Below are 23041 nucleotides of genomic sequence, written 5' to 3'. Positions count from 1 at the left end.
GCCTGTTCTAGACAGTCTGCCTTCACGGCCTGCTCTAGAATGTTAGGCCCAACCCAGTCAGGACCTGTTCCAGACAGTCTGCTCCTTCATTCATCATAATCAATCAATCAAAAGGTATTATATAACCTTTTCAATCTTATATGTTTGTTATGGCAAATAATATCATCATCAACAATCAGGGCCTGCCCCAGACAGTCTGCCTTTAAGGCCTGTTCTGAGCAGTTTTCCAACATAAATTTACCTATCAATATTTTGTTTAAAATTTGATTCACGCAACAAGCTTACATTACAAGAATCTTCGAATCGACATAAGTCACAATCTATACATAGCTTTGTTTGTTTTACCTACTATCATGGCCTGGTCTAGACTACACACTGCCATAACTCGGCACTCAATTAAGATTTTACAATATGTATATAAAGACTAGTATAGTCGTGCCAGCTATTAATCTTATAACATTGAATCTCGACACTCTCAATCAATGCACATATAGAGAGATTCGCTTCCTTATCGTGTAAGTACACGGCACTGCAGTACGGCGACTCTGCGACCCTGATCACCAGCAGCTTGGCACTCGGTCCGCTGGCAGTGGCTCCACCATCTATCAGATTTAACCTTCTTTACATCAGTGCGCTCTTGCAGCGAGGCTCTTCCAAATCATCAATTTCATCCGATCAGCCATATTACCAGCGTTGGAACATAAAACAAATAGAAACACATTATACTATTGTCAGTACCTAATTCTCGTTCTAGCCACAGACGTTAAAAATTCGATCAGACACAGTCGATCATCATCATCATAATTCGTCTAGGTATAAGATTATTACCATCATTATAATCCATCATCGATTTTATCTGGTTATTAACCCTGTTATATACATCGAAACAAACTTTCAGTCAACATAGAAAAGCATAGAAAAATCACTCTCAAGAGACCTGCTACTTATTGAGTATAGTACCTTAAAACCTAAAATTATCAGTATTGAAATTGAATCAGTAATCAGACGTCATGGACATCAATCTCAGTAGATACTCTCAGTATTTTAATCAAAGATTCATATCATTAATTTAATACAATGACATTCATACTAATTTCATTTATCAACCTGGAATATATTTAGAAAATTAAGTATTATATTCACAATTTCCGTTACTTTTAACGCCTTAATTGCCAAATTGGCTTCGTAATTGCAGTTTCACGTGCTCTGCCTACCCCATTTTGAAATACGAACATGGCGTTATGTAAGTTTATCAGTAAATATTAATTAAATGCAACATTCCTGGGAATATTTTGGGTAGCTATTGAAATCTTGTAGCTATTAGTAACCTTTAATGAAACAAAACTTCTTAGGTACCTATACAAATATTCAATGAACTTTCCTACGTATTACATTCTCTTTCTCTTGCAGTTTTATAACGTTAATTGTTTATTAACCCGCAGATTCATAATGGCAATAATCAACTACTTATTGGAATCGGAAATTTCAGAAACATCTCTTCAACCTCTGGCTCTGCAGCGACTCACGAGGGCGCAACAAACAACATTATTCAGACAAAATCAAAATGAACCTCTGAAGTCTTTGGCCGGAGCCGAAAACGCTATTTGCATACCAGCCATATTATTTAGAATAAGTTCAGTTACTTATATCTTATTCATTTCTTCTTTTTGTTACATTGGTACAGCCGTCGAGCTCTATTTGGATGTAAACAGCACTCTTCTAAATAAAATGTAACCTTCAATTTTGTATTCGTTGGTTACCTTAATACGATTAAATTTACCTACTTATTTCTGGTCATCACTGAGTCTCCATCATACAATAATTAATTACACCAAATATTATGATCAAAAGTTGATTTCATGATGCTTTATGAAAAATTAAACCAACTCCAAATTCCTCCCTTTCTGGCTTATTTCGCAAGGTTTCTTTATATTAAGATGTTATTTACCGTTAACCACATAAGTACATTTAAGTCACTCTGGAAACTCTAGATTTTACCTTTTTTTTGTATCATTGGACTAGGTACTAAGCCACCAAAGACAATGTACGGCATATCGACACCACACAATAAAATCACTGCAACAATCATCTGCTAAGATGCTGTGGCCAATGATGTATCAATACAACAGGAATCCGAACAAATAAATGTATTAATACCAAAACTTGGTAGTACCTAAACAATTTGAAGTAGATACTTCTATTTACCATTGTTACTTTTTTTTTAAAGTCCATTTTCAATGATAATTGAATAAAAAAAAAGTTCTGCTGGTATTTCAAACAAGCATGGTTTTTTTGATATTTAATTTAAATTACTTATACAACTTGATATTTTTTTAAATTTTAATAAGTAGGTACCTACAGGTCACCTGCTTTTACCTTTACTAGGCACTGTATACCTTGAACTGGCTTGTAATTTTTACCTTTACTAGGCACTTGCAATTTTAAATATAGTGACCTAAAAGTTACGACCTGGTAGTTGTGTTTACTTAAAATACATCAATAATTACTCTGTCTATTAACCTGAATCTACCATACTATAAATTATTTGTGTCCTTTTCTAGAATAATTCCATAGAATTACTGACTCTCTAACATGTTGGTAGTGGGGAAAAGTAATGTGCACACTCAATCCCTTAAAACAAAAACTAAAAAAAAGAACCGGGTTATCACTAAACCTTTTATACTTACATACATATTTGATCATCAACATAGATAAATATCACATGGTAATATTCAAAGGCATACTTTCGTGATGTACATTGTACAGTACCAAAATTCGAAATGGAATCAGAGGCCAATTGTCCTGGATGAAAATGATGATGCTTTGAAATTGTAACCTTTGTTTTCGGAGTAACCTTTTAGAAATTTAGTGTTAAAAGATAGTGACACCATGAAATGGTTGTGTGTCTCTTTTACACTCATGCACTGTTTATATCATTAGTAACATTACTTAACTACCTTTGTATGTAACCCCGTGATTAATCATGCCAGTTATCCATATCAGTCGGTCACAAAAATCATTAGACAATCAATGAAGAATTTGAAGTAATTAATAATATCCATAATTGAGGAGTAATCAATTCAGGAAAACCCATTATATCTTTATATTGCATAAATATTACTCATACTTTCACAAAATTCAGGCTTGATAGTATAAGCGGACCTTTGATTAGCTTACTACACAATAGGTAATAGTCTGGAATAGAGATCTGATTCACTCTACCAGTTTTAATATGTCACTACCAGTACCGCTACACATTTGGAATTCTTATCATCTGTGATTTTATTTATTCACTTTTTACTTGCCTACTCTCCTTAAATTATTAAATAAAGCATTCAACATCAACTATGTACATTGTAGTATTCATTTGCCTAGATCTCAAAATATTTATAAATAAATATTGCGCTACGGAATCAAAACTAATTTCTTTGTACCTTATACCTCAAATAACTGATACATATATTTTATATATAATTATGTACATGAACTATCTATTGAGCTATGTATTCTGATTTATGAACCACAGTTTATATATTATATGACCTGTGTGCCGCTTGGTAAAAATCTCTTTATATTGAAACCCGACATAGCCTGCTAACAATTTAATTTAGCATGCTACTGCTTGAAGCTCTTTTCTCATTTTACATAATAGCTAAAACTTTGGATTGTTAATCTATATCATTATCTTTGTTATATTTCATCATACATATATATAGGTACTATATAACCAATGTGTCTAAACAAAAAAAAACTTTTCAGTACTTTTCAGTAAACCATCCAAAAGAATAAGTATACATTCAACTTACATGTGTTAATCAGTTTTCTCTGAGTACCTGCACTGCACCAGAATACTGTGTATTCTGTCCAATGCCATTCTTACCATCTAGCATTTCATATCCTTATCAACATGTTCAAGGCTTGTGCTGATGACATAGTTAGTTTCACCAAAGTACCTCTCATCATACATCAGCTGTTTGATTCCTTGAGTTGTTCCTTTGTGTATGGCAGCTTCTCATCTCACAGCCCAAAAACAAACAATACAAAAGAAATGGTTAATAATTTGATCAACTGAAAACAAAGTTATGCACCAAACAAAAACCTTTTGGTTTTAAGTAAACAAAACGATCTGTCTTTTGCTCCTCTTATCGAACAAGTTAATGAAATCTTGTATCATTTATACACATTTTTCTGTAGTTTCTATTATCAAACCAACTTTTAGAAGGCCAAGTGACGTTTACGCACCTTGTGGACATTAGATCCTTTATCCAACTTCTGAGATGTGAGCCAAGCCAAGGCTCAAGAGCTCAGTCACAGGGATCCATCATTTAATCTATTGCTTCCAGTTTCATGTGAGGGCATGTCCGTGGCCCTCGAGCTCCGGTATGGGGGTTTATCATTTAAACCACTGCTTCCAGCTACATTTGCTTTATTACATTGATTGCTTCAATTACAGTGTCAAATAATAATCAGGAATATAACATTAATCAAATCATTAATCATCTACTATCAGTAGTTACAATCCGTACAAAAACTATTACAACCTAAAAGTGAAGTGCCGCCAAATCTGACGTTTACTGTTGACATTCGTTAAGCCCATGCACAGATGAGCTACGATCAGTATAAGGCTATATATACAGAATGTTATTCATTGTGATGCTTACACTATACTTCAAATCAAAAACGTACTATTTTTGTGATAAACGCATATAAGTACTTATTAAATTAGATATTTATCGAAACGTGATGGAATTCAAAGTTAGATTAGAAATTACAAGGCGCGCGTAGGCTTCAAATGTTTTTGTGGGTACGATAACATCTCATATGTCGTATTACAGGGTGTCTTAGCTTTCACCGGCCGTCAGCGCCGGCCGCTGTTGTGACAGCCTCCCACGATAAACTTCATGTTTATATGCGCGCGCGCTGCCCGCCATGTTTGTTTTATCTCGATTCACCGCTCCTTAGTGTTAATAAATGACCCCCACTCCAAAACTCCTTTTTTTCTTCCTATACATATTTTTATGTTCGTCGTATGTTTTATTTAGACATCGGTTATTAATAATAATGGATCCTTTCAGGGTCGTTAGATCAAAATTTAAGATCTCCTTGGACGTGTAGGTAGTTTTTATACGTGAGGTTTTTTATTTCACGTTACCGTCAGGCGCTCGGGGTCTCATTTTTATGTGGGCTTTAAACAAGGAACGGGACGTGTCGGTGTATTTTATATTCTGAACAGATGTTATCGTGGTGTGTCTGGGAAATTAATTGAATTTGTTCTGTTGTTATGCTATTTGAATCTCACGCTTGCTTAAACATTTTTAAACATCAGCGATTAGAATTTCTAATTTTACTAACAATGCCTTGTTAAAGGGAACAGGTGGGATATGGCGCCCGTCACATCCAATACGAGTGTAACCTGCTGCCTTTGATAAAATAAATTAACCAATCCTGTAGTTGTCGTGTTCCGTCACGGCTCGTCACATTAGGGCTGGCCGTGAAGACCCAAATTCCTAACACAAGCGACTCTGGTTTTCAGGCGAACCATTGTAACATGATCTCGTGATTCATAAGACTTTTATGTGTAACTGGAGAGCGAATTTATACTGGCTGGATTATTGTGTTTGTCTTGGTGACTAGAATGACACCCCTGGAAGCGCAGCGAATGGCGGGTTGACGGGCCGTCGCCGGCGCAGCCGGAACAGGCCGCGGCGGAAACCCTGGAAAACCGTATAATTAGATCGCTAATAACCCCGTCCGGCGCACGCCGCTCCATTAACGCCGATAAATAAAATAGTGTCACTTCCACTCCAACGAACAGCCACATTTACAGGACAGCAATTTCTTTTTCCTATCCTATTGTCTCCTTGGCAACAATGAACGCCGGAACACATTTTTATAATGAACAGAACAGGTCAAGTATAGACCGTTTATAATGAAAATGTTTCAAATTGAGCTGGAACAGCGCAGCTATGCTGGTTAACAACCGAATACTTTATGATATTCAAAAAGAGTTGAGTAAAAAAATGCGAGTTCGCGGCGCGGCGTCCGGAGGCCGAGGGCTCGCGCCGACCGTTTTGCTCTTTTTGCCCATTGTTTACTTTGCAGGCGATGTTTAAATTTTATGATTTCCATCGTGTCCGACGGCGGCGTAAATTATATTTTCTGAACGGTTGCCAACTCGATAATTGCCGGTTGCATGCGATTCCGCCCGATCGCGGATTCTAATTTATCGAGTCTCGTTTTACGCTCTAAGAAATTATTATTTTTTCTGTGATGTTTGTTGTGAAGTCGTGACACTCCTAGCTGAGCTTGAGTCACGTCCTTCCGAGTAAGAGGTCACACTAAAAATCTACAATATGCACTGCTTGTAAACATAGCATTGCTCGAAAGCTCATCCCCAACAAAACAAAACTCTCAAGGGCTCTCAGCTCTCAGTAAATTGCTTTTTTGCAGTCTACGCAGAATTTACACCTTGGGGCAAAACTTTCCTCGCCTCAGCATCGAGACAAGATGTAAATCGTGATTTATTTTAGATAGTTGGTTGTCAGCAGCAAATGTTTCCTTTCAATATGTCCCGCACCCTAGTCTCTGAGCAAATAGTCCCGTGCTTCCGTCCTGCCGTGGCATGTTAGTACAAATCCACGACATAATACACTGTGGCAGTCAGATAATATTTGGTGAGCGTTATTTGCCAAGCGTGTTCGTGTGTTCTGTCACTTCTGTCATTGGACACCTCCACTCGGTACACAGTTTCTATTTGAATTGCACTGACAAACCATGGTTCCATGACGTTCATGGTTTTCCGGAAAAGACATGTTTGAACATCTGATGCTCAAATTTTTCCTATAAAAATTTTTCAATTCAATTCAAAATATCTTTATTCATGTAGGCCTAGTTACAAGCTCTTATGAATAGTTCATTACATATATATTATGATCTTAATCTAACCTAATAATCAGAGCAATTTATTTAATTTTGTTTGACAGTCCTGAATTCCTTCGCTCTTTTCCGAAAAATGCATTTTGTGTATAAAAGGTGGTATGTCCATTTCAAATACGAAGGCCCGATGGCACTCGAAACTTAACAATAGGGCTCATAATGTTTGCCTTTTGTTATCTAATTAGGCCCACTTCAAATTGGCACGCGTCGGTGCAATCTTTTTGTCGGTGCAATCAGGTATCTTTTGTTATCACTAATCCTATTGTTAACGCTAATTGACCGTCTCAAGTGCCATCGGGCCTTCGTATTTGAAATGGACTATACTTAAAAGTTTTTTTAAGCGTGCTCTAAAATTTAACGCCGGAGTTTTTCAAGTACGGTAAAAGATCACATTATCATCCGTATGTCTTATCTAAGAATGTAAATCTTGTATAGCATTCGGTCACGATAAACGATGGATGGCCAGTGCCCAGTGGCAGGCTACCGTACGATAACCTTTCAGAAAGGATAGTAATCCACAGATAAGGCTTGGAATATTAGTCGAGCCATACACGTGGCCCGACTCGGTAATTGGGTTTAAACGATAGACGAAATTGACGCGGGTTTCACGTGATCCCGCATTCCCGCGACATTTACAAACATGTCACGAGTGCGGTTGTGGTTTTTATCCCCGCCATGTATTCACCTAGAATATGAAGCAGCTTAGTCTCATTATCTTCCATGCGAACCCATTTAGCGTTGACACTAAGATCCATAATAGTTAAGCGTAATCAAAGACCACTTTTACATCGGTCCATGTCTGGAGGTGTATTTTCGGCAAGTGATTGGAACAAATAACACCCCCTGATATTTTTTCTCTTGTGTCAACGGAGCCTTCGCCACTCGAGTTGTTGAGAGAAATGGGTAACTTTTTTACAAGTTTCAGATTGCATATCCGTTGTTTTGTTTGCGAAGCCCTGGGGGATGTGTAATTTTGTGACTGTCGGAGCCATTAGGTAGTCGAAGCCGTTGCGATCTAGCACTCCTATTTTGTCCTGATCGTAAACTCGTGCCTAGTATAAGTTGATAGTTGATACAAGCTTCAGCAATAATGCACAATCGACTACTTTATCTACAATGGTTTGTCTGAGAGGATTTGCTTGTCGGCGTCATTAACAACAGTTCTAGTTGCAGTGTTTGTGGTCCGCAGGCCAGCACGGCTCCGTTCTCCGCAATCACGACCGTCTCCGGGGCTCGGCGATAAGCAATTTCATTATTACTCTAGCTGCCAGGGAAATGGCCTTTCGAGATATTTACGTAAATTGACAAATAGAGCAGATTGATATTCCGACATAATATTTTCCTGGTGCGCGTTAATGACACCTTTTAAAAAAAAAAAGCCTCCATAGAGGCTTCTTTCTGACTCACAAGCTAGTCGACAGGTAAGTCTTCAAATCAGTCGGTACCTATCACCATTGCACCTATCAGTAATTGAAGAGCTCTTACATATTGGTATAAAAAGCATAGGATTTTGACTGCGAGCGTAAAGTGATAACAGCATCAGAACTTCACCCCTTGGCATAATTGCAATATTGCACTCTGTTTCGCACCTACGTCGATAATGAAGTTGCTTCGTTAACGCTAGCTCGATAAGATAACTGAATCATCGTGATTGCATGTTGCAATGTTATTCCAATGATCCAATCAACTAGTGTTGACGATGCTTCAATTTACTTTACGGATTTAAAGGATGATTTGAGCTACACTGGAGTTTGTTGATAATCGTGATGAGTTCGAGCTTGTTAAATATAATCAGATTGAATTAAATATTTACAGTCTCATATTTTATAGAATTTTTAGGCTGTCTAACTAAATTAGTGGCATATTTCTCCACTTCCCATCAGGGTGTCTGAGTGAAAATACCGTTTGCTGACTAACGCGTCATGACTTAGGTGACCGATCATATCAAGCACGCTTCGTGAGTCACCTTTAAGTCTGTCAGATCAAAGACTGCGCCAACGTCATTGTTTAGATTTCATCTATGTCAATATCAATGAAACTACATGTTTATTGGATACTGAAATAGCAAGTGCACATCAAATACTCCGGAGAGCCCTTATTAAATAACATGTTTAATAGTTATCGTGTTTCGCATAACTTTCTTACTAACACCCGCTGCACTTGATCTCGTAAATTAGAGAACTTTCAGGCAGCTAGGATAGACGGTGGGGGATGCGTTTGTTGGCAGTTCACTTATATCATGTACGACTGTACGTAAGTAGACTAGACGTTGTACCTGCTAGTTACCGGGGAGGTCTTCAAAGTATAGATTTTACTATCTGTAACAGAATGAATGAATCTGTAAGACAGTGGTTCTCAAACTTATTTTCCCATGGAACCCTTTTGGAAAGCAAAATATCTGACGGAACCCTTAAATTAAATGTTTAAAAAAAAATAGTTTAAGACAATCTTTATTTTAATAAGTAATCATAATAGTAAAATCAAATCATTAGATTCTAATGTAAGGTATTACATGAAACTGTTTTTTTTTTAACAATTGGTGAATATTTGGTTTAATGGAAGAGAGTTGAAGTTGCATATCAGGTAACCAAAATTCACACGGAGCCCCCAGAGAGCCTTTGAGAATGGCTGCTGTAAGAGTTTTTTCGAATTACTTAAATGGTGTTTTTGTTGTGGAACTTCTATGAGTTGTATCAGGTTATTCAGGTTAATCTTTGTATTACCTATTTGAAATGATAATTCTTCATTAATTCATATGATAAATATACGCTACGATAAGCTTAATATGTACTACGAATGTAGTTGGTGTATAGTACAGCATTCTTCGAATGAATGCTATGAGAATTAGAGGATATATTCACAGTAGGTGTTCGCGCAATATTCAGCGACACCTTATACGCATTTTTGTTTACGTATTAAGCAACACTTGCCTCACTGGGGATAAATCCGTCAACGCAGCACTCGCAGGGTGGGCCTCGTAAACACTGCTGTTTATTTTATTACAACACCTTATTTATTATTTCGTTTACTTACGCCTCCGTAACGACTGAATATTATTCTATATACACCTATAAAACGACCCTAATACAGTAATTTTAATGATTATGTAACAAGGAAGCTTTGACGCCTTCAGGAGATTTATGAACCTAGTTTTCGTGTCGTTTCACATAATTAAGAGAGTCCAATAAACATCTGGGGTTTAGGCCGCAAAAAATCAGGAAAAGATACCGACTGTCAAACTAATTCAGTGGGATTAGGTCGAAGCCGAACCGGGGCACGCGGGCAAAAAGGCGGCATCCATCAACGGGTCAATAAGCGCTCGGATATTTTTAAAATACTTCACTTTCACGAGGGATTCAGAACAATTCACATCCAAGTCCTTGTTCAAACAGAGGCGGCGCCATAACTCCTAAAATACCCGCAGTGGATGCGGCACCTCGTACCTTTTACGGCAGGAGCCGGTTCCAAAATAAAAGTAAAATACCCTTGACTAATTCCGTCGATATGGGTGACGGCATGCGTATCACACGATGTGATTAACCACAAATTAATTGGCTGTTTCATCCCAATTACTTCATTTGTAAATGAAAAACATTCGCATATCAGATGTCGGTATCGCAATTAGTATAAAAGCGGTACGGATTAGTAATGTCATTTAGACCTTAATTGATTCATCATCATCAACTTTATTTTAAGAACGTTTTAGTGTGTTTTAATTGCACAATTAAAACGAGTGTAGGTGTAATTGCATTCGTGATAAACACGAGGGGAGGGCGGGGTAACTTGGCGCGCGACGGCGGTGAAGGATGACGGCGATTATTACTCGTATTATCCACCCCTGGATGTCGCCTACGCTTCCCGTGCACCCTTAGAAATGCTTAAGCACACCTATGCATTACACCTTGGTTTTATTTAATTCACTATACTAAGTATATTTACGAGACAACAGTCCCCTTCAGCGAGGAATTGCCGCCGGCATTTTACTTATTTTATTCGTCTATAAAAGATCCTGTTAGAGTTGTTATTCAGCTTCATTGGCGGAATCAGACAAGATTGGAGGAAACCGTAAAACGGGCGCCAGTCGTCTTGCGTTCAATTTCAAGAGAAAAATCCTCAATGAGAGAAAATTAAGCTCCATTTTATGAGAGCGGTTTCAGGCTTGTCGGCGATCGTTATAAAAATTGTAGTGCTAGACTATACGTACTAATGGCGTATATAAACATAATCTGAGCCTCATTTCTGAGGTTTTGCTATTATTTCTTAAAGCTGCTTTAACCCACGATGTAGTGCGTTTTAAGAGTACTTTGGTACTTTAAAAATCGCTGTATTTTTAACTCACAGCTTTAATACGATGAAATTACTTATTTAATATATTTATCCGACTACAAAAGAGGGATCAAGCGTATATAGAAGACGTCTTCACACCTCCGCTTATTCTTTTGAGAGCGTTAATTCACAAATCATTGTGAAAGGGATCGTTTAGAATGTCTTTGTTAAGACGAATCTTGTTAAGGACAAAGCGGTTAACCGACTGACAAATAGACTATAAGGCATCAAATTTCACACATTGCTTCCGGATCTCTAATACAAAACATGATTATGATATTATTGTCTATTATTGTCTTTTATATCATGTTACCTTTTATTTTAGTAGACTACAAATAGGTACCTTTTATAGTTGTTTTTTTAGTGTTCACATTTGCCTGTCCTCCTCGTTTTAGTGTAAACAGCACTAAAATAAACTAATTTATGATGCCTTAAGGTGTTTTACAAGCTGATTTGTAGGTGTTGATTGTTGTGAGCGGGCCGTGTCGCCATATCCCAGTCTAATTCTGTCTATGCCTGCGCAATGTAAACTTGCTATACGACCAACGGCTGAATTAGGTTGCCCACGCGCGTCTTACACGACAACTTATTACCTTTCAACGGTCTAATACGACAACCAGACAATTTGCTTGCGACTCAAGCTATAAATTTCACCTTTAATGGAATTCATTGTGTCTCGTTTCTGATATACATAGCACAATTTTATGCATACCATACTCTTTATGGATGACGCTAAATCGGTCTGTCATAAAAATGAATCGAAAGGAATAAAACGCAAATGTGTATAGCCATTTACGTTATGTCCTCGTCGTGTGGCAAAAGGTGTGCAGAAATGTTATTCACGGATTATGTAGTTCAAACGAAAGAACTGGAACTTGTTACTGAGCCAAAATAAAATGTGATTTCTTATTATGGACAGTTGTTACAGATATGAGGCTGCTGTGGATCGAGTGTTATAATCAGAATGCCTTGCTTAAATTCGTACCTCGTTCCTTTGTAACAAGGCATCATATTTGACGTTGATTATTCTAACTGGCCCGGATAACGCCCCGTTCCGCCAGCAACCAATAAAACTGTCGCCATTGCAACATGCATCGAACCGATTACATACAGTTTTTATGTATCGAAGTTAACGGCGTCCGCCATTTGAACTCCCTGCATGCGTATTATGATTACCTTATCGTTTGTTATGGGATGTGGCGAGGCTGTAAACTGTTGTTCGTTTAGTGTCTGGTGGTTTTCCTGTTGCTTCACCTCTGCCGTGTCTGTTTGGTGGTTTATTTTTGAATATGCAAGTAATACAACAAATAATCGAAAATCTTATTGCATGCCTTCAAGCGCACATGTTTAATGTTCTTATATTGACATAGCAGCACCATCCTTAAATAAAGGTCCCCCAATTTTGTCGATAACGACAGAAACACTTCTTCATAAAAACGATAACACTTGTGCAGAATGTACTTTGTGTCTTGTGTCACTTTGTTTCATGGGCCTGGTATCTCTAATTTTACCATAACATGATAAATAGTGAGCATCTGAGGATACTATTAATAAAATTATACATTAAAAAAAACACTGCCTTGCGCGGGCATTTTGCGCGGAGGCGACAGAATAATAAACCACGACATTTTCCCGACGAGCCCCTCACTCGAGTGCATAACTCTGCACACCTTTATTCAACCACCTCTGCACTTTTATTTTATTTCCTTCGTCGCCTCGCATAATTTCAGAATAATGCCCGTGTTGTGCCCTAAAATCTTTATATCTTGGAGGGGACGTATGAAATATCAAGTCTATTGTGCGTCGCCATTTTATCCTTACAAATGGGGTTTTGTACGAATGTAATGAGCGCTTTATTCGGAGGTGCGAATGCTATAGCGTCAATAGTGAAGCACGCGACGATTCTTGCAGCACAATAGACTTTTATTAATATTTTATTATTCACCACCCCTCTTGCGGTGGGAGGGTAAGTTCATAATACAGTAGGTATCGTATAGCCATCTAATCTCACTTCCAATCCAGATGAAGCTATAGATTCAAGATCACTAAAGAGTATGTAAGACTCGTATGAGTGGAAGGTGATATATTAGGCCGGCGCCGTATGAACCTATATGCGTTTTAACAAATTTTGCGATAAGGGAAGTTCAGAGCGGCTCTCTTAGAAATTAGTTTAAATAAGGAGCAAAAAGTGGGCGCCGGCCGATGGAGCTTGGTGCTTATCTCTGTTATTTGTCGTATCGTAGCTTCTTTTTGCCGTGGCTTCAAACGCGCCGCGCCCGGTAGCCGCGCTCGGGACCTTTTAAGTAGGTACTTAACATGGGTATATAACAGAACTTTACTATGTAATTTACGTGGCATCTGCATTTTTTAATCGGTCTTCATCTTAATGGTTGGAATATCTTAACACCATTTGTAGCACGGCACTAAACTGGCGGGACGTCGAGTTGTGGTATTTCACAAAATGTCTTCACTGTGTCGTGTATTCTATTTCATTTCAGTTAGTATTTCTCTTAACGTAATTTCCAACAGTTTGTACCTACGGGAACTGGAGTAATTCACCAGCCTCTTCCATGAATGGGAAACAGTAACAGTACTCGCATCTCGTCATGTCCTTTTCTCAGGAGAAAAGAGAAATTGATCGAGAAAAATGCATACATAATTTAGTTACAATAATTAATTAACACCTAGACATGTCTAAACGATGTATACATTTAAATGGATTTCAGTAGGTACTAAAAATCGAGACACATGCGATGCGTTGTCTTTTAGATAATCAATATGCGTCTTGTATAAATTTACAGTGGAAGGTGTCGATTCGATTAGTGGTCGCGCGAGTTGTCTTGACATCGACACGTTTCACTGTCCAACCATAAAGCTTATTACCACAAATTAGAGTCCATTTCTTATCAGTTATTATGACTGTCGTGTATGCAAATGACATGAGAGGTAATCGCCGTGTCACGACAAACAAACAAATAACCATAAACGGCGTCAAATTATTAATTTTATCGCATCCACAGTATCTCATTTGCATGAAACGGTTGGCACGGCAAAGTGAATGTAATGCAACGGACTTGACAACACATATGCCTTATTTTGTTGCAATAAGGTGTATGACTAGTCGGATTTTTTATGATAATGGTATTTGCTCATAAGGATTTTATCATTTGAAATTATTGCGTTATTTCAATGAGTGTCATGTGGCGTTAATGGACTACTCAAGATATTTTATAAATAAAAAAACAGCGGACTCAGCAGAGTATAAAAATATTTCGTTAGTTTTATTTTATGGCATAAAATCATTGTTTTTTGGATAAGTATTTGCTTTAAGTAATATAAAATAAAAAACTTAAATTAAATATAATGAATAAAAATAATATTTATTTATGATTACCAATTTTATCTATAACTTGTAATAATAAACACACTGTATTAATTTTATTATACTGTCCGTAAATGTTTACTTTCCATAATAGGTAATAATTTGGCCCCGAATTTAACGAGGGAACCCTGCTTATTACGTCTATAAAATTTATATTAGTAGTTTACACAGGATATAATTTATAACGTTAGCGACAATAAATGCTCAGTACAGTCCCGTTCATAAATAAGTATAAACATATTCGGCTTATTCCAGTGGTATAAATTGAAAAAGTGTATACATGTTTATAAGCGTGACTGTAGAGGTAGGGTAGTGGCAATACAACCAAAAAGCCCTAAATTTATGCCTCACTTACACTGCACGCGGCTTTTTTGAATGTCCACGTATCCGCTGGGCTATAATAAAAACCCGTTTTAGTCATAATATACGATTCGAGCAGACCCCATATATTAGATTAATTAATTGTTATAGGTAACAAACAGATTATAACGAGGGTTCGCAACTTGTAGTGTGTTTTGGAGGATATTCGCATAATTATTCGAAACTGGTTAATATTATATTATTATTATATTATATTATTTGATACACTAGCAGCTGATAGCTGATGCGTGTATATCACTGCACTTGTTGTTCTATACTTAATGTTTATATTTTAGTTTTAAATGTTTATCAAGTCTGTTTTTGAAACTGTTCACTGAGGGAGCACTTATCACTGTTTCTGGTAGTTTATTCCACTCGCGTACCAATATGTGGAAACAATTAAAATTTCTCGTTTTGTTAATAATGACTATCTATAATTTAATAACTGTGGTGTCTTCTTTTCAATTTATCTTCACTTTAACAAATTATACCACGACCCGATTGTCGGGTTTATTGTGTGAATGAAATACTTATGTAAGTAGTTGAGAAATGATATAAAAGTCATCCAATTGCCATGTTTAAAATCGGTCGAAAGGATGATCATTATACTAGAGTTACCTTTAGATTAAATTAAATACTTTTACTAGTATAACAAGAGATACCAGCAAACATTAATGTTTCTCGGAAATACTGCAAGGCAGGAAATATCTCATAATCTTTTCTTGTAAAATCTTCTCATATTACTTTTAATGGTCATACGAAGTATCATTTTTATAAGGAGGAAGACCTTTATTACGAAATTATTGTTTTTTACGACTGCTTTCTTAAGTTTAAAGCCAAGTGTTAGTAATGTGATATTTTATTGTTTACAGCTTTCAACGTACGTATGTATATATATATATGTTACTTTTTTATTTTATATTATAATGGAGAATACTTAGGAGAGGAGATAGTTAATTCAAGACACGCAGCTAAATCAGGAGTAATCTGAGAGCAAACCTAGAGAGATATCTAGCTGGTTAATTAAATTGGCCTTATCAAAGCAACTAAATAAAATCATGTTCTGCAGCTTATCAGAAACGGGGATCTTCCAATTTAACGATGTGAACGAGGGCCATAAAAAATGAAATACGGGGCTACTGGTTTTTGGACGATTTACCATTTTATTCTCGACTTGTTTTAAATGTCGGTTTATCTGTTCCCATGGAGCCAAGCGTGTTCACAATACCCACTTCACATGGAAACCAGTGTAAGACTCAATTCTGTTACAGCAGTGATCTTAAACGATAAGGAGGTCAAGTTTTACTAAAGAAGATCTTACAGTTGCGTATAAGTTTTGTGAATAGGTCGGCAGGTGGCGCGGGCGCAAGTTGCGGTGTTTTTGAACTGCTTTGATCTCGCCGCGGCTTTGTATTGGCCTTTTTCGGACCGTGCGTTATTGATGCGGATTGATCTATGAATGCCCTTTCAGTCTGTTGTTTACGCGACATCTTGCCGAATTTGCGGCAAATGCGGTAGACTGCCTGGCGTCGCACGTGTGTTATTTATGCTTACTGATTTTGTAGAAGTTTGCCTCTATAGCTTCTCTGGTAAAAAAATGCGTGCTGGTCTGCTGGTTCAGAGATTATTATCTTTGTTTTAATTACTGTGTCGTCCAATAATATTATATCACGTTTCGTATTAGGGATATGTTGAAGAAGGTCGGTTATTATATTCTTCTCTTCTTCCTCGGTTCCCGATGGCTGTGAGGGCGACCATATGAGGACGTTATTTTGTGTATAAAAGCTCTCCGTTCACCACGGTCTTCTGCAGTCCGATTGAATAATAATCACCCAGCGGGACACATCACACAGATTCTTATTGGTATTTTCTGTTCGAAAACCCAAAAAATATCGCGAATGGTTTCTTCTAAACATTCTAATGATTTCCATTACTCATGTACTCTGTCTTTTGTTTCAGGACTAACAGCGGAACTGTTCTACGTGCGAGAGGGACAGATAAACTTCTACGCGCTGAACTTTGTGGTGCCAGTGCCGGCCACCATCGGAGAACTGCATTTTACGTGGCAAAGCTTAACGAGGAGACCGGTAAGTTAAACAGTAAACACCTATGTATTTTCTTTTGGCATATAATTAACCGGGCAACTAAAATATTAAACGGGAAGTTAAGTCGGGCATACAATAATATAATTTGGCTGTGTTTTAATATTGTGGCGACAAAAAAAATATATGAGCCTCAAATATTAAGCATCATTATTATTGAAAAAACGGCAGCAAATTTCAAGCGACAAAAATATTTCCGAGGAACATTAAACAATACTTTGGCGACTAAAATAATAATTGGCACCTAGTATTCTAAAGCGTGAGATTTTTAATATTTGTAGTCATATAGATGTTAGCACCTAAATAATTATACTTAGCTCATCGTTTAAAGTAGTATTTAAATTGCGGAGGCAACTAAAAAAAAATAATGGGAAGTATGTTTTTTTTAAAAACACATATAAAATCGTTTTTTTTTTATGAAAACGGGTTGATGGTAGCTACGTACCGATGGATCGGAAGATCAGCGCTGGAAGTCACCAGCAACACGCTGAGGTGAGGTCATTTCGTGGCACTTCATTCCTTTCTGTCTTGTTGTTATTACGTGTATTTTGTCTTGCCTGTGTTCACGAATATATGTTTATTCTATTCAAACGTCGTATTTGCGACCCGTAAACCTCGAGTAGTATTTAAATTTTATTAAATTAAATTTTACTGATGTGGGTGTACAACTGTACGTGTTGCCTGAAATAAAACATTATTTATTTATTTTATTTTATTTTTAAATATCTCTATAAGGGAACGCGTATCATATAATTTTATAATAAGTACACAGCAAAAAGGAGTGTATAACCTTCTAATGGGTCGGTAACGCGCATATGATACGCGCATTGAGTTGCAGGCATCCATAGGTTACGGTGACCACTAAACTTTCCATCAGGCCGATCGTGTGCTTGTTTACCACCGACATGGTATTTAAAAAAAATACCGTGATAATCGTATAGTATAATATTAGAGGTACAAGAGCAGAATTATTTTCTGCTAGCAGAAAAGTGGGTTAGGGTTAGATTATTTTTTTAGTAGAATATAAGTCCTACTAAATTTGCTATGGCATAATTCTTAGGTACTTTGTATGAACAAAACAACAATAGCAAAAAGGAAATGAAATACAGTCCCAGAGGCACCGTTAGGTTCGACGACGAGCGCAGCGAGGAGGAGTGTTAGGTATCTTGCATCCCAAACACACAAGACTCATTATCAAAACAGAAATAGGAAGAAGATGGACAACTTTTTACTGCCTAAATATTATGCAAACAAAAATCTACGGAAATACTCTTAATTTAGAAGATTATTTTGCTCATTAACATTATGCTAGCATAAGATTCGATATTATAAAATCTGCGGAACGATTTATGAAAAGGCATATTCTAAGTAAGGTTTTCCTGCCAAAAAAATGAATCTTTCAGATTGATGTCAAGACTGCGTAAGACCGGACTTAGATTCGATAGAGTAAACGTCATGAAAAGTTAAATTCATTGTATAGAGTCGAAGTTGCCAGCACTCCCAAACACCTAATTTCTTACCCATAAGTATAATATTTTGTCGACCATTATATTTTATAAGAATTCTTTTTTTTATTAAAATGACAGCTCAGGTGATGAGTGCCGATGTATAAATTTTAAATGTACTTTTTATGTTAATTTGCTATATAAATATTTTAAAAGAACTGTGTATTTTATATTAATAGATAGCCGTTTTCCGATTAAACTGTATCTCTTAAATTGTTTCCAATATAATAATTCAGTTGCCAAATAAATAGTTGGTACTCGCGTCTGAATAAACCGTAGCCGTAATGACATTAAAATGCTGCCTCATATTTAAATAATTTGAGGCCCCATTTTAGTCGCCAAACTATTATTTTTGATACCCATTTCTATGGTTATTTAGTCGCCCGGTTAAATACGTGCCTTTTCTTTTCTTATGTTCGTTGAAATAGAAGTAGGAACTGTTGTTAAACATTGTCAATTATAACCTAACCAAATATAGCTTTACCTAATCAGCTAGACACCAAGCAGTTCGTGAAGGAGGTTTCCACCAAACTTGTCTGGGTGTCTGGTGACCTACGCACGGCCAATTTCCTGGCACAACGGCTGAGCGGCTAGCCATACAGCGAGGAAACGCGGCAAGCGTCCTAGGGACGATGCCCCGGGCAAACAAAAAATTTATATAAGCTGTATTTTGATAAGTCATTTGAATATATTAAAGTGAAGGAGAAAAAAAAAAGCTTTTAACTGCTTTTATACGGCATACAGTCGCAAAAAGTTGAAAGAGCCTTCAGCTGAAGAACGGTACGTCTGTAATACCTACTCAGACATAAAGATAAGTGTAATAAATATACCTAATGTACATAAATAGGTAGCTATAATATACTGAATAAATCGTACCATTTATCTCGGATTTGTTACTAAAGAGCGGAAAGCGTAGCGTGATAGGAAGCATTAATTGCACTAATAATTTCTTTAATGTAAAATTCCCAATACTTGTTAGGCTGGCTTGTTAATTCAAAGTTTCAAGGTAATTTTAAAACTAGACCCGATAGTTCTCTAGATAACAAGAGTGTTTAAATTATCAGTACATTTTGTTGGAGGCGCCAAGAATCTATTAACTAGATGTCATTTGGTATTCACTAGGTACTTAGATACTTGTCGGGAATTGATGAGACTTCTACAGAATAAAAACATGTAGACGCTGATGTCGTGTCGTCTAGCCTCCCTATAAGGCTTAAACATGGCGGGTTTTCTCAGCTTCTTAGAAGGATACAAAAGTTGCCAGTTTAGTACACAAGTTGTAGAACATTACTGATAAATGGAGAACTTTCTTAGAAATTTTACGTTACGTAAGACAAGATTTTTTTTTTTGAAATTTCATTCCAATTGGTTTCTCTTAAAAATGAAACAATACTTACATAAAATTCAAAGTAACGTATGTATGTATACTGTAGTCGAAGGAAGTAAATTCCAATACTGATTGATTATACGAACATTAAACAATGACTAACCGCTGAACAATCGATTTGATAAAAACAATAGGACCTTATGGTAATCCCGTGTATGAACAGAATTCTAAACGAAGCATAACTAATGGTCGTCTTTTGAACACGAATAGCTCTAACGAGGACTCATTTGTTTTACTTTAGTCTCTTATATTTGACTTGGAATATTATGTTCATCGTTCACAATTTGTGAACGCTCAACTGAACATAAATTGTCTGAGCATTAAGCTCTAGGATAAATTGAAGAATGAGTCTTTTACGAGTATCGGTTACTTAAAATACTGTCTGAAATAAATCTTTGTGTAGTTACTTGGTATTCCGTTTACGATGCCTTGATTGTTAATGGGAAATGATTGGCGTATGTGCATTCTAATATACCACCCAATCAGCTTCTTATGCAGTCAGCAATGCATTCAATTGTTTTATAACTCGTTGTTCTAATTGAGCAACTAAATACAAAACGATTGTTCTTGTCACCCAACACCAAGTAGGTATTAATTTATATGAAACCGTGAGAATTATTCATATAAGGACGACGTCTTGTGCTGAACAAAAGCTCAATCAGCAACTTATACTTGATAATGTACTTAGTTGAAGTTTTTGTTAGCCACGCCATTTTCTGGCTTCTCCCAAACTTTGTAATTAACTTGAACAGGTAAGTTATGCAGTCTCCCGCGGCCCGCCTCGGCAAACAAGCCATTCTCATGGAAATGCGCGCGGCAGAATATAGATGGCCCGTAAACAAACTGTTGCTATTATCGCCCGACATTACTCTATCCATATCTGAATTGGAATTACCTGGCCGTTCAATAAAACCGAGTTATTGCTGAGCCGTAAAGCCAGTCGTTTGAACAACTCACTATAAACTAGATATCACACTAAATTGCAATAACCATTTGCTTTTACGTTTTACAATTGTTATTTATGTTTAACTTGGAGTGTTCTGGAAGAATTCGTCAAACTATGTTAAGGTTTAGTCTATCGAGTCTTTAAAAAGCTAAATAGAGTAAATATGTGACCATATTTGTTATTTTCTTGTGGAAACGTAATACAACATGATCATGATAAAAGAAAAAGTTAGAGCATGCAAGTTGTTTACAGTAAGTCAACCTCGGGCAGTAACTTAGACGTAGTTGTCTTGCCTTCGCCAGTTGATCGGTACCTCAGGGGTGTTATTCTGCAGCTTGAATGCTAGACGAACGATAAGAAATGCGCTTTCTGTAAGAACCTCATAAAATATAAACTAGTTAACAGTTGGCAAAGTTACTAGACTGAAGGTTTTTATCTTTTTGAAAACAGGACTCAATCTTAAGCTTGCTTTTAGTAAGTGAAGGCTCAGTTGTATTCGATTTCTGAGTAACATAGTTGTATACATAATATGTACACAATGATACATAACCTAATGACCGAGTTGAATAATGTTTATCAAATATTAAGTTCATAACTCAAGACTATCACGACTTATTTCTAGTGCCGATTCTCGAAGAATTGAATATAGTTCTTCGAATCAGACTCCACAGGCTTCGGACTGTACTGAGCATCGAGCGCACCATTAGCGGATGTTTCCGACAGCGCTTTTTTCCTGACTAATCAGCTATCCGTCGGCCTGTTTGATCGCTCCTCACTCAGTCCTCATGCAAATCCTCGGCTTCTGGCGTCCCGCCTGGCTAACCAAATATGTGCATTTATTTATTTGTTTTGGTGTTTCCAATGTTTCCATATAATGTAACTTGCGTTGCATACGATATTTTTTTAGTTGGGTTATGGATAGGTGAATTCATAATTTAAATAGGTGGGTAATGGGTATATTACCGTTATGTGGTAATGGTAATATACACGTTGGACAAGGTTTGCCAGACACAACGAATATCCGCTTAAAGATTTCCTTAAAAATACTGTTCTTTGATCTCTCACCTCAACCCTTTCCAAACAAAGGTCCCACTTGACCACTCCGCGGAACTTTGATACGAGCCGTCACCGTCACGACGACTCCCACTTTACATATTCAACGGCCAGCATCAGGATGCTATCTCAATAGCTATCGCGAATCGTACGCTCGAGCAAACCAGTATAAGTACTCTCCTAATATCCCTTACAAATCTTTAAGACTCAGTTACAATGGCTAGAGGAAAAATGTTAACCATCTCATTCTCGGCGAGCGTAGGGAATGCGTAGTCAGCATCAGAACAGCGCAAACAAGTTCAGTGAACTTGTCAATAAGACATCTGCTTATTTAGGACGGACATTTGCAAGTCATAAGTACGGCTGCAGTACGAGACGTCGCCATTTGAATCCGGGACGTGGGTAAAATTTTATGATAAGTTAACTTTTTACTTGTTTTTTCATGATAATAGAAACAATATTTAAATAAGCCGTGTCTTTTGTTTATCGGCTTGTTCTTTTTACAAGGTACAACAACATTTTCAATTTAAATTCTTCAAAATAATATAGTTTACGAAAAAAAGTTAGTGGAAGGGACTTCTTGTATTTGGCGCACATTTGTAGGTATATTTGTTTGTGCAGAGCCTAAATTTCAGATAGGCATATGCCCATTTGAAAATTTTGTTGCTAGACAGTACAGTACGTGAGACACTCAGACACTGCATATATTATGCGGCATGAAGTCTAAAGAGCTCAGCGAAATTTAAACAGATATGCAGGCGGCACTTTTATTGCTTAGGTAGCGGCTAGGTTTTGAATCTCTGTATCTCCGCAGGGAGCGAGTGGATTTAAAAAGCAAAGGTTCCGAATATGCTTGCGATCAGGCGGGGCTTATCGTCATCTCGCGGCTTTGTGGGGCGCTATCAGATCGTGGCCCCTTATTTACAGTCGGCGCCTTTGACTAGGTACAGCAAATATTTGGTGACCGGTTAACTAGCGCCGATGAGCGATCGCGCCGCTATTGTCTCGCAGTGATAATATTTAATTAGCTTCAGAGTCACACCT

General features: G+C 37.0%; 1 protein-coding gene and 1 long non-coding RNA gene across 2 annotated transcripts in view; one reads left to right on the top strand and one right to left on the bottom strand.

Annotated features, from left to right (window-relative positions):
* The window catches only part of LOC125225268 (tyrosine-protein kinase Drl-like), a 60203-nt gene that overhangs the window by 32957 nt on the left and 4205 nt on the right, over positions 1-23041 (top strand). Inside the window, exon 2 of the mRNA XM_048128885.1 lies at positions 16964-17091. Coding sequence (XP_047984842.1) covers positions 16964-17091 — 128 coding nt within the window. The remainder of the gene's footprint in view (positions 1-16963; positions 17092-23041) is intronic.
* On the bottom strand, positions 7046-11227 carry LOC125225269. Its single transcript, XR_007176970.1, has 3 exons — positions 11217-11227; positions 7715-7716; positions 7046-7259 (listed from the first exon to the last, which is right to left on the bottom strand). It is a non-coding gene; the product is annotated as an uncharacterized LOC125225269 (long non-coding RNA).

The sequence above is a fragment of the Leguminivora glycinivorella genome, chromosome 4 (assembly GCF_023078275.1).
Source record: "Leguminivora glycinivorella isolate SPB_JAAS2020 chromosome 4, LegGlyc_1.1, whole genome shotgun sequence".
NCBI classification, from domain to species: domain Eukaryota; kingdom Metazoa; phylum Arthropoda; class Insecta; order Lepidoptera; family Tortricidae; genus Leguminivora; species Leguminivora glycinivorella.
The sequence above is the reverse complement of the archived record's forward strand: the minus strand, read 5'-3'. Positions and strand labels throughout refer to the sequence as shown.